At 42.4% G+C, this 13704-nt stretch overlaps 1 protein-coding gene across 12 annotated transcripts in view; it reads right to left on the reverse strand.

The window, feature by feature from the left end:
* Window positions 1-4739: 4739 nt before the first annotated feature.
* Window positions 4740-13704, reverse strand: part of TANC2 (tetratricopeptide repeat, ankyrin repeat and coiled-coil containing 2) — a 454397-nt gene continuing 445432 nt past the window's right edge. For 11 of the 12 annotated variants that reach the window (XM_083147487.1, XM_083147485.1, XM_083147486.1 and 8 more), the window contains 2 exons: window positions 12834-12934; window positions 4740-7804 (listed from right to left, as the gene is read on the reverse strand). In XM_083147487.1, coding sequence (XP_083003613.1) covers window positions 5875-7804; window positions 12834-12934 — 2031 coding nt within the window. In that variant the 3' untranslated portion in view covers window positions 4740-5874. The remainder of the gene's footprint in view (window positions 7805-12833; window positions 12935-13704) is intronic. The other variant, XM_083147496.1, reaches the window with a different exon arrangement.

A 13704-nucleotide genomic window follows, 5' to 3' on the forward strand; every position in this document is an offset into this window, starting at 1 on the left:
AAGATGAAGTGTAATATGCTGCCAGCAAATAGTCTTGGTGTTAAATCTCATGCTACAATGCCACCACTAGAAATTATTGAAATGCTACATTGCATTACCATAAATATTAGATCAGTCCACAAAATTAATGCATACACTATATTTGGGTGACTGATCCACATGAGATGGCCATCGCTTCCCTAGATCAGTGGTTCCCAATCTTGGTCCTCAAGTACCCCCAACAGTGCACGTTTTTCAAGTCTCCTCACAGAATCACAAGTGAAATAATTAACTTCACCTGTAGATCTTTTAAAATGTGTCTGAACAACAAGTGCACCTGCCGGGTGACCTGGAAAGTGTGCACTGTTGGGGTACGTGATGACCAAGGTTGAGCACTACTATGATTTAAAAGTCAAACCATATAACGGTGTTGTACAGCTACCACCTCAGGCTGGCCAGTGATGACTCCATTTTGTAACCCAACAGTTCTACAAGACATCTCAGACACAGAGACAGCGGTTTGATTCCAAGTGTAATTAACCATTTATAAATAAGTACATTTTTTCTCTTGTCTCATACAGTTTTCTTGTTCAATTTACAGTTTAAATCTGTATAGAGGGGGGTGAATTTGGGGGGAGGGAGAAAAGACTTTTCACATCTATCTCACATCTCACATGTACAGACAAGAAAAAACAGCAAGCAAATACAATGTAACTGATAAAAGAAAAAAACCCAAGAGTGCTGAGAGGAGGATGAAGAGGGTAGTTTCATACCCGACACCTAGAGTGCACATCCAACTCCCTTTGCAATCAGAAACCGCTCTGCACTGCATTGCAGGAAATTCTGAATGTAAAGGGATGGTGGGGGGAGGGGGATGTAATCAGAAATGAAACAAAACAGAAAGGCGGTTTTTCCCTTTTTTCATATTTACAAGTTCAATGCTCAAATCTCCAATTGTTCTCATCTCCAAGATCCAGAGAGAGAATAGGGGTAACAGTGTAAAAAACAAAACAAAAAGCAAAAGTAATTATACAACCCCGTGACCTGAGCACCACACAATATATATGTATTTTATATACATATATATATTTAACAATGGTTGTGTTCCTTATATTGTTAAAGAGAACGGACCATGCATTGAATAAATACACTGTACAAAGTCCTTCTGATTTTGGATTTGTGAAGGCCGGGGGAAGAATACCCCCATATCCCTCATAAGGTTCCATCAGTCTTTCAGATGTGTGCAATACAGCCGCAGCATGGAGAGGAAGGCAAGAGGGGAAGCAGGGGAGGTGCATTAGGGACGGAGTATCCTGGGACAGTTAAAAAGATTCCTAGAAAAACTTTCCGATATTGTGTATTGGTTTCTGAGGGACAACACTGGGTAGCATGTGCCTAATTCTATATAAGCAAAAGCAACTCGTTCTCCTCAGACTTCGCATAGTCAAAGCATGGCATCACAAGCAGAAGGGGACTGCAATTCTGTCTGACAAATTGGGGAATAAAAAACGACCCTGCTACGACCACGAAAATCCCTGAACTGTGATACTCCGAGGGCTTTATTTACTAAACAGTGACATAGTTGTATGTACTCTAACCACAGAAATATGTGCAATATCTGCCAAACGGGACTATATCCTATAGACCCTCACTCGAGTATAAGCCGAGGGGGGCTTTTTCAGCATAAAAAATGTTCTGAAAAAGTAGGCTTATACTTGAGTATATATATATATATATATATATATATATATATATATATATATATATATATATATATATATATATAGTGGCAGTCCACAATCCTTGGTTTATTGTCCTTTCTCAATGTAAATCCTAAAGTAATTCTAAATGTGGGATATACCAAAACCAATGCTTACGTCTGCAAACTCTAAAATTTTTAAAATATTTAGACAGACCTTATACAGACTGTAACAATACGTGAAATGTGAAGGTATAGCACAACTTGTGAGAAGTTTTACTTCCCTACCATATACATTATGTGGAACTGGTGTGCTCAGGTGTAGAATAGATGTGGGCTGGTGTTAATGAGCCAGGTCTCTGTACTACAGCAATTGGGCGTCACTCCGGGACTTGGTGATCAAAAGTGAAATTTATTCAATAAATTTCACTTTTGTTCACCAAGTCCTGGAGTGACGCCCATTATTTGGAGACTGTATTGGTGGTGAGAACACCACAGGGGAAGGCACCCGGGCGCAGTATATGGTCAGTAAGCGGGGAGTGCCGGACATTCCAAGGCGCTATATATATATATATATATATATATATATATATATATATATATATCAAAATCTCCAACAGCTTAATGACTATGGTAGTTTCAAATTGTGCCTAACTTAATAAGGGGAGTACACAACAATATACAGGTAAGTATACATCTTTACCCTTATTTTTGAAGTGGTGTATTAAGTTCTAAAAAAATAACATTATGTATACGTGTTCATTTTAAATGTGTTTTTTTTAACATTCCTTTTACATTTTGGTTTCAGTCATAAAAACATGGTTTTGGTGCATCCCCATTTTTATGAACTATTTGTAATTAAACGCTGAACAGCTAATTATTTAGCTGTAACCATTGGGAGCAACATGCTCCAGTAACTTACTTTTCATGATGAAATTTTAATAGACTTTTTCTTCCATTAGTGCACATATGTGAGTACGGACCCTAAATGCACTTACAGGGTTATCACAGGTGCCATTTGTGTACTCACTGGGTCCTAGCTATAAAACTATTGAGACTTGGCCCTGCAGTAATTTTTCCCCAGAACATGTAAGCCCTTCTTGGTGTGTTGGATTCCAAGCAATCCAGAAGTTTGGAGTAGCTGCTGTCGTCTGGGGACAATTAAGGACCTGAACCTGAGGACCGTTGTTGGCTCTTGTTATACTGTATCTCTGCTTTACGGAGATGGTGGTCACATGTGACTCTTTCATCCTTCTTGTTTTTGTTTATGCATCAGGTCTGGGCTAATTTACATTTGTGAATTTGAAATAATAAGCTCCCGTTGTCTATTTTTACCTGTCCTACAGTGTCGCAGTCCTGGCTTTGACTTGCCTCATGGTTCACGAACCCATTTTACCCCCAAAACATTACATTTCTGATCTTAGAGCAGGAGTTAGGACAGGAGTGGAGGCAAACAAATTAAATAAACTTAAAAGTAAATTTTTAAAAATTGCCCATGCACATATGGATAAGGCTAGTGGACTAATAGCTCAGACAATAGCCTGTATATTGTATATTCAGAACAGACTGTTTACGATACCTTGTATATTTACCTGCTTGAGCACATATCAGCTGAGCAGTCAGCTCACCTGTCCTCAACCCTTAATGCAGAACAAGGGAACTATTAGGGAATTACTGGTCAGTCTAAAGTCCACACTAAAGGGGTGTCCACACGGAGAACTTTTATCAGGAGATTTTGACTAGATAGTCAAAATCTCCTAGAGCAGTGGTTCCCAACCCTGGTCCTCAAGTACCCCCAACAATGCACGTTTTCCAGGTCACCCCGCAGGTGCACTCATTATTCAGGCACATTTGAAAAGATCCACAGGTGGAGCTAATTATAGCACTTATGATTTTGTGTGGAGACCTGCAAAACATGCACTGTTGGGGGTACTTGAGGACCAGGGTTGGGAACCATTGTCCTAAAAGGTTAGCCAAAATCTACCTATTTTTCTCCTGCTTAATTAAGGGGTGTACACACGGATCCTTCTAAGCGATTTTTGACTACATAGTCAAAATTGGGTACTTGTGCAATATCTGGGCGCCCGATTTTTTCATTGTATAGCATTGCAACGCACTACTTAAGGCATGCAATGTGATTTTTCATTGTAAAGACCAGATTTTTAATTGTATAGTCACCCATGGGTGATTTCATACCCCCACTATCCAACTACGCATGGAGTTGATTTTATATAGTGTGGCGAGCGCAGCGAGCCCGAAGCTTGGCGAGCGCAGCGTGCCCCACGAGGGGATGCAGAATACGTGTAAAGTAATCCGCGTCCGCTCGCCACACTATATAAAATCAACGCTGACTATAGAATTAAAAATCGGGTCTTTACAATGAAAAATCACATTGCATTGCATCGCATCGTATGCCTTAAGTAGTGGCATGCAATGAAAAAATCGGGCGCCCAGATAATACACAAGTACCCAAAATTGCTTAGAAGGTTGGTAAAGATCTCTGTTAAGGTTAGACAAATCTCCCTATAATATCCCTTAAAAAAGTTGCCAGGCAAGAATATTTTGTCTAGATCGCTGGCTGTCTCGTCAAAATCGCTGCTATTCACTAGACGATCTGCAATGAATACCAACCAAGTATGTTAATTCTAGCATAGTCAAAATCGCTGGTGCATTAAGTCAAATCGCTTAGTTAAAATCGCTGTTGTATCTAGTCAAATCGCTTAGTCAAAATTGCTTAGTCAAAATTGCTTAATGTCGCTCACTAGCAAAAATCGCTACCTGTGTACACCCCTTATTAGTCAATATTGTCTAGCAGAGATAGCTTAGCATAGATTGACTGTGCAGGCAAGGCAATTTTGACTAGATCATAGACTATCATTGCTTAGACAAAATCGCTTAGTCAAAATCTCCAGTGCATCTAGCCAAGATCTCTCCCAAAATTGCTTAGTCAAAATCATCCATTAGTCAAAATCTCCCCATGTGTACACCCCTTTAGATAGAGCCAGACTAGCTATATTCTGTTTCCATCACGCATTAACTTTCAAACAAAATGTATTTCAGACACGGGAGCAAACATGTTTATTCAGCATTAACCCGTTATACTTTATATGTAACATTTTTGTTTATTATTTGTGACTGTAGCCAAATCATGTGTCTTATGTTTTCCTTCCTGCAATGCAAGATCACTCCACTTATAAGACACATCAGTAGTCCACTGTGGTACAACTGCTGGAGAATATTTTTTGCTTTTAAGAATAATTTAAATAATAATCACTAAAAAATTGCTGCCTGTATTTTACGCTCTGTGTATTTTAGCCCATTAATTTTATTGCGTGGGATAGCTGAGCAACAGTGCATTTCTAGTAATCGGAGTGCCGAGTGTCCTCCTGAGGCGTCTCACACTAACAGGATTGTGCACATGATTTGGTAACAGTCACAAATATTTGCTTGGTAAAAGAATGTACAGTATGTTGTAGCTCCATTTAACTGTAATAATTTACTTTGGCCACATTTCTTATTCTAATTATGGAAGATAATGGTGAAGTATTATGGGTGTGTGTAACAAGGGCCAGACCTTGTAGAAACAAACAACCCCCCTAAAAAAACACATTTAAAACATGACGGTGTCATGGATTACACATACATTTAAAATCTATAGATTGAGTTTAATGTATCAATGGACAGCCCTTTATTTAACAGGTTTTCAGAACTTTTTTGTGCTGCCAGTGGCCTTAGATTTGGATTAGTGTTTGTTACCTGCTCTTATATGTATGGTTACGTCTACTTACTCTGAGCAGGGTATTACGGTTGGTGCACATTGCCTGCAGAAGTGTTGTCACAAGGAGGAAACATAGTCTCACTCCTTTTTAACTTCTAGGACAGTAAGAAAGACCCATGGGCTGACTGGAGTTCCTAGAAGCCTAAGTGCAATGACTCAATTACAGCTTAAATTGGACAGTTGAGTGGGTGCCTCTGGGTATACCTTCTGACCTTAACTGGTCAGTGCCAGAAAGGTATCCATGAACACCCTACTGCACAAAAAGACTGACTCTGCCTAACAAGAATGGCATAGAATAACACTAGAGTGGAGGGACTGGAAGAGGAGTTAATCACCAGAATTTAGGACGGTATAGCTATAGAGCGAAGAAAGGTATAATATAGGGAAATAGGGGAGTCAGTGGGCAGAGTCTATAGTCCTACACATTGGATTCCACAAATGGTCTCTTTGGTTTGATGGGTGAAGTCTGGCCTTGCCGAGAGTCCCGAGACAGCTGTCTGTACAGGTTGTCCTGGTAAGCCTGTGCAACAGGCAGTGTTCTAGCCACCTTGACATCAGGATAGGAGGAGGCCTGCGTGACTCTCTCCAATATATCCCCTCGAGAGCCATTAGCCAGCACACCATGTGGGCTATAGTAGTCGTCTTCAAGCAGATGCCCATTCTGTGCATTGTTGGTTTTGTTATAAAAGGCAATGTTGCTGATAGAAGAAGGGGGGCTGAAGGATTCTTGTTGGGGCAAGATGCCAGGAGATGTGGGACTGAGGACAGTGTCAACAGAAGAGACAGCCCATGTCCTGCTCTGCTGATGGTGGTGGGGATACTGCTGAGTCCGAGCTGTCTTGTCAATTATACCCATGAAGGGGGTGTTCCTGGAGCGTGTGGGCTCATTGGGGTAACTTCCTTGGGGTGGGGAAACAGGTGATAGCTCATCGCAGAGTCTTTCATAAGCTGGCTTCAGAGGGATCTCCATCTGTTGAATAGAAGCAGATGGTCGGAAAGTGGCAGATAGGCTGGAAGAGGATGAAATACTGTTGCTGGATGGAGAAAACCGAAGTCCTACACTCTGTGAGTGTAACAGTGGCCTTGGCGTGGGAGGATGAGGCTTGATTTCACTAGGATTAATACTCACGGGCCTCCTTATGAGGTGGGAAACGTCTGGAGAACCTAGTTGGCTGGAGGGCATAGAAGAGCGCTCAAGATCCAGCTTGGAGTGACATACAGGATAGTAAGATGCAGACTGACTACGGCCAATTTGTGGGGTCTGGTTGTACCTCATACCACCCCTATAAGCAGAGGATGGCCGCTGGGGTATGTCTTCCTTGACAAGGCCACCATGCTGACAAATGGCTCCTGCACTCAAACTGGCCTGTACATGCTGCACTGGGCGTCCATCAGCTATAAGACCACCAAGGGAAGCTTGATATACTAATCGGCTTTGACTCATCTCTCCAGAGGAGGTCTGGTATTTACTTGCCATACCATGTGCTACCTGCCCATACGTACCTCCAGGAATCACTGCACTGGAGTGCACTGCAGAGCTGGGCTGGTTGCTGCGTACAATTTGTGCCTTTGCTGGCTGTAATCTGTGTGCAGGTTGTGGAACTGCAGTGGGAAGCTGTGAAATTTGGAAAGACCTCTGTGATATCTTGGATAGTGGAGACTTGGGTCTTCCAGGATGCTGGTTCACACATGGCTCCTGCTGGTACCTCACTGGTGAGCCAGACTGTTGACGATACATACCAATACTTTCACTTGGTGGGCTAGCTCTATACTGGGGGGCTCTTCTTAATGGTGAAGGTGGTGGGCTGGGGTAGTCCATTACCTGACCCCCCACAGGAGGTGGACTAAAATGGTAGGAAGAGCTCTGGTGAGCAGGAGATGTTTGGGGAGGACTAGGACGATAGTGAGAGTTCTGATGTGTTGGAGAGAGGGATGGAGAAGTGGATTGGTAACTTTGCCGAGTAGGGGAGCCGACTGAGCTATTAGATCTGAAGTCAAATACTTGGTGTGAGCCTGACATGTATGCAGAGTCTCGATGGGCAGGAGACTGGGGTGGACTCTGCATGCCTGGAAGGCCCTGACATTGGCGTCCTTCAGTCTGTAATCCCACGGGAACATTTTCAATGTCTTGCTCAAGGTACTCTTCCTCATATATGTCTTCCTGTGTGGAGTCAATGTCCTCATTTTGGACTTCTGCTTCAGGCTCATCCTGCATCTCCTGAACTTCTTCTTCTTGTTGAAGTTGCCTGCATTCCTCTTCCACCCTCATTAGCAGCCGCTGGATCTCACGATTGTTAGGGCATAGCTGGACTGCCTCATTCAGGTCTTCCAAAGCTGCGGAAAACTGCCTGAAAGATAAATGAGGACACAGAATAATTAAGGAGCGATGCTGGCTAAGAAGGATAATATATTATCATTGAACTTCTAAACTCATAACAGTAACATAAAAATTTGAGAGAGAAATGGGATCAGTTTTACAATATGGTTCACTACAGATCCAAATAGGATTATTTGAACACAGTTTAAATTAATTTAGATGCATTATTTAGGTCCATGCATACCTATGCTAAGTGATATATTCCTAGTGGGAGATTCACAGTTTCATGCAAGTTGGCTGCAATTGCATTCACTGAGTGTCTGGGACAAAAAGGTGGATAATCACTTGTATGCAAAAAATACATGCCTCTATGCTTCTCACCACCCCTATCCATCCACTTATGTCCTCATTAACAGTGTATACTTGCACGTGATATGGGGTGGGTGTAAGAGTCCATCTGAAATCAGACAGATCTCAGTGTACATATAACTTACTATATTTATGTTCTGTATGGCTCTATTGAGTACTACTTATGTCCTCAAATAGCTTCAAAATACCAAATGAGATCTTATTGGCTATCCGGCTGTGACATGTTTTGGAGCCAAAACATGTGACAACTGATAGCCAATGAGATCCTGTTTTGAGATTCAGGTAAATCCGAACCTGCACATCAAGTCAAAAAAATTAAATGTCAATTACATTAGGGTCTGTTGAAATTCATTGAAAAATGAATCCCTATTCTGTCTGAATGTTGGATTTTTGCACAGGGCATGGTTCATGGCAGAGCATGTAGCTATGATCAATTTACAGTCGTGCACTATGCAGTGGTATCTCAACAAGGGGCTGAAGGTGTGCAACTGAGTCGTAACCAGGCATGTCTATGTACACTACAGTTTGAGTGAAGGCATGTTGTGGGCATTTAGGCAGAAATGCAGGCTATGCTCAATTGTATGTACATCAAGATCTGTCTGATTCCAGATAGACTCCTAAACTATAACCATATGGTATCAATCACGTGCTGTTCATGAGAACTACTTCCAAAACTACAAATCGGAGGTTGGCACTCTCTAATATGGTATACAATGCAGCTGCTGGTCTGCAAAAGAAGGGGGAGGACGCCCCCTGAGCGATTGGTAATAGAGAAGGTAATAAGGAGACCTGCGCTATGGACAGAGGTGTAATGATAAACTGCTGCAACAATGCTTAATAACAGTAATAAAAGTGACAGTGTGGACCATATGGGTGAATAAATGGTAGTGATGCAGAGCAGTTATTGATAATGCTCAATAACATATAAGTACCAAAAAAAAGGGGTAGAGGTGTTGGGTAACTGGTTGTGTATGGGGTATGAAGACCAGTGCTGGTCTGTGTGCACACCGCTTCACCTAAAGAGGTGTCTGCGCTCCGTGACACACTTGATGGATGGAGGACAGGTAACCCTGTCTGTGCTGTACCGGTCACTAAATGAAGTGGTGACAGATGTCTGGGGGGATAGAAAAGGGGGTGGGGGTGGGGTGGCGAGTGGAAAAGGTACAGAGTCCGTGGTAAACGGTGGGGTAGAGTCTCTGTGGGGTCAAGGTGGTGTAAGAGTGGGAGTGCAGTGGCAGTGGAGTGGCACGCGCTCGACTCCAATGTTGGACTTGTGAATGGTGTTTGTAGGTAGTGGCTCCAAAGCGTGTCGACCCTTTATGGGTCTTCTTCAGGGAGTAGTGAACCCGATTCACGGGCTTGAGGAGTCTTTTATTCTCTGGTGGAGTGGTTGAGGTCTGTCGGTGGCAATCTTTGTTTAGGGCTAATTCCTCTGAATGAAAGACACAGTATCCAAGTGATGAGTGATGAATGATAAATGTCCTGTTTAATTGAAGAATTGAAGAATGGTGGGGGGGGTGGGTAAAAGAGGGAAGGTGGAATAGCGGCAAGGGTGGTTGGGGGGCGGGGGGTGCAGATAAACAAAGAATTGGATGGTAGTGGGGGATATATAGTGCCGTGCCAGGGCAGCCATCTTGCTTGAGGTCATGGTGCCCTTACAGCGTCTCATTATAGTGTGCTGATGGACCTGACCTCATTGTCTATGTTGAGTCCCCTGGGAGTCAGTGTTTTAAGTAAGTACATCCATTTGAGTTCTTCCTTGTTAATGGTTCTTATATAGTCACCTCCCCTCCAGTTTTTTCAACTAATCTAATCCCTACTACTGTCAAGGTGTTGGGATTGCTGTCATGTTCATCCCTGAAATGCTTCGATAAACTGTGGGTCTCAATGCCTTTACTGATATTCCTCATGTGTTCCGCTACTCTGGTTTTCAATTTCCTAATTGTTCTACCTACATACTGCAAACCACACGGGTAGCTCACCCCCGTGTGGTTGCAGGAAATGCGGTCTGTAATTCTGTAAGATTCCCCAGTGATATTAGATGTGAATGATTCTAATCTCCTGACGGACTTACTGCCTTTAGCACAGTATTTACATGTTCCGCAATGATCAAACCCTTTTTGTTGGGTCGCTCTTTGGTTTTGATGTGATTGTGTGTTAATTGTCATTTACGGTCTGTTGACTTCCTATATACAATTCTCGGTCTATCTGTCAGGATGTTACCCGGTATTTCATCTTGAAGGAGGATGTGCCAGTGCTCATTGAGGATTCTCTGAAATTGTCTATTGTCTTTATTGTATTGCGAAATGAAGGAAAGTTTGTAACTATCTCCATTGTTTGTTGTCTTGTTTTTGTGTTCAAGTAGTGTGTCTCTCTCTATCATTTCTACTTTGGTAAAAGCTTAGTCAAAATAGAAATGATAGAGAGAGACACACTACTTGAACACAAATACAAGACAACAAACAATGGGGATAGTTACAAACTTTCCTTTTGTGATTATTACAGGCCAGCGACCTTACTGATATATTCTATCGGACACCTGGAGTACACGATTTTCATTCATAAGTTTTTAAGGGCTTTTTAGCCCTTAACAAAGATGGCCACTGCTCTGACACTTCCAGATAGTACATTCATGGTACTATACAAAGCATTCCTAAGCCGACTCTCAATTATTCAACCACCCTAGCCGCTATTCCACCTTCCCTCTTTTACCCCCCCCCCCCCATTCTTCAATTAAACAGGACATTTATCATTCATCACTTGGATAATGTGTCTTTCATTTAGAGGACTTTAAGGGCAATTAGCCTTAAACAAAGATTGCCACCGACAGACCTCAACCACTCCACCAGAGAATAAAAGACTCCCCAAGCCCGTGAATCGGGTTCACTACTCCCTGAAGAAGACCCAGCAAGGGTCGACATGCGTTGGAGCCACTACCTACAAACACATTCACAAGTCTCCTCCAACATTGAAGTTGAGCGCATGCCACTACACTGCCACTGCACTCCCAGTGGGCGCCGCACAGCATCACCCGGAAGTTGCATGTGCCGGTGTTGAAGCGGCACGGAGCTACAGCTGACCACCACCTTGACCCCACAGAGACTCTACCCCACCGTTTACCACCAGACTCTGTACCATATCCACCCCCCCTTTTTTCTATCCCCCCGGACAGGCGTCACCACTTCATTTAGTGACTGGTACAGCACAGACAGGGGTACCTGTCCTCCATCCATCAAGTGTGTCACGGACCCCAGACACAACTTTAGGTGAAGCGGTGTGCACACAGACCAGGACTGGTCTTCATACCCCATACAAAACAAGTTACCCAAGTTATTGTGCATGATCAATAAACCGTTTTTATTTCATTTCCTGCTCCGCATCACTACCATTTATTCACCCGAAAGGTCCACACTGTCACTTTTATTACTGTTATTAAGCATCGTTGCAGCAGTTTATCATTAAACATCTGTCCATAGCGCAGGTCTCCTTATTACCTACTCTATTACTTCCAAAACTAGATGGATAAGTTGGTGTGGTGGCACAGAGGCGTGCACCTGCATACATGTGACTGTCCCATACACTGCCCATATGGTGCCCATACACTGTGCTATGTAAGTGGGGATGCGATGCACGCTCCAGCACTCATCCCACCGTACAGCACATAAAGTATGTGCTGCCTGTACTTCTTTTAACTAGATTGCATGGCATCTAATGCAAGATGCACGGTGCTTTAGCATATCGCATGCGTTTTAAATTAGATGTGATGCGATCTAGTTTAAAACGCACAGTGCGCATCACAGCCACCTTGCATGTAACTTTGTGTCACCCTATGAGAGAATTTATTGGATACACTCAAAGTGAGCATGGAACTTAGAAACAGATGACAACGGACATGCCTCCGGAACGGTGATGAACAACCTTGGTGCCAAAATCCAACCTATATAAAGGGCCACACATTAATCTTCTACACTTTAAAGAATTAAGAAAAACATTCCAAAAATAACATAGGCATGGCCACAATGCTAACCTTGCATGTCCACTTATTTATCACTTCTGCTAAAATAGTCCCATAGGTCTATAGACCCCACATTTACTCTAACCTCCCCACATGCCCATCACACCTCCCCCATATGCAACAAGAGTCCACATAATAGTTTATGCCTAGTAACTACCTTAAATGTGGTTCTCAGGCAGCAGTGGTATGACTCCTGCTGGTACTGTCAGTTCCACAGACATTACATTTTGAGCTGCTTACATTAGCTGCTCTGCATTAGCATATATTTATCATTTCATACAAATATATGCACACATTGTACAGTTCCCTCCTGGCTACCATGGAAGGAGGTAGAGCACACTGTCCTCCATCCTTCTCTGATATACTGTGTGACCTCCCCAGGTTATGCACAACAAGTCACATGAAAGAATTTGGATGTCCTAGTCTTATCTGCTTTTCAGCAAATCAAAGAATATACTGGATCTGCAGAAGCCAGACGGGGTCCGCACTTAAATCCTTAAAAAAAACATATGTTGCCCACTACTGCCACTGAAGAAAGCAGATGATCTTGCACCGTTTGTGGAGAAGATCAGGGACCTATGGTCTCTCTCTGTGCTTTCCACTTATCAGGATATCATAAATGTGGGCTGGACTGAGTGATCCACGGGCATATCATTAAGTCACAACTAATTCTTACCGGCTACTACGCTTGGCTCTGGCTCGGGCGTAGAAAGCCTCATATGATTTTGGTTTCAGCTCCAGAGCCTTTGTGGCAAATTCCTCTGCCATCCCAAAGTCCTATAAAAGAAAAGAAAATTATGTAGGGCCAAGGGATTTGGATAAAGGCACAGAAACTAAAAACATAGCTGTGATACAGAAGGCAGGAGAATTGTGGGTAAACCATTCATGAAGAGAGAATTTGTGTCAAATTTTGGGCAGAAAAGTGAAAAATTATCAAAACATAATGAAGGGATTGTGACGCTCTACTTCAAACACAGAGGGGTACGCAACAATACTATAGGAAGAGAGAGGCACAGATGTGAAGACATGTAGAGAATACACCATGCAGAAATATGGAGGGATGTACACACCATGACACTGGACATGTGATGTATTTGTACTGATGACAAGACCACTGAATTATTTAATAGAGATGGTCACAAGGGATATACCTTGTGATAAGTTGGCTTATCTACCACATCTATACAGTAGTGTAATTAACCCCTTACCGCCGCTGCCTGTTTTATCCTTCCTGACAGAGCCCTTTTTTTCAAATCTGACATGTATCACTTTATGTGGGGATAACTTTTTATTGCTTTTACTTATCCCAGTGATTTTGCGATTGTTTTCTCGTGACACATTGTACTTTAAGTTAGTGGTAAATTTTGGTCGATACAGTCTGTTTTTTTTTTGTGAAAAATACCAAAATGTCGTAAAAAAATTGAACATTTTGCAATTTGCAAAATGTTGAATTTTCTGCTTGTGAGACAAATAATCATACCACTCAAAATAGTTAATAACTAACATAGACCATATGTATACTTTATGTTTCAATCATTATTTCAACC

Source organism: Crinia signifera, chromosome 6 (genome assembly GCF_055691185.1).
Source record: "Crinia signifera chromosome 6, ASM5569118v1, whole genome shotgun sequence".
In the NCBI taxonomy this organism is placed as follows: domain Eukaryota; kingdom Metazoa; phylum Chordata; class Amphibia; order Anura; family Myobatrachidae; genus Crinia; species Crinia signifera.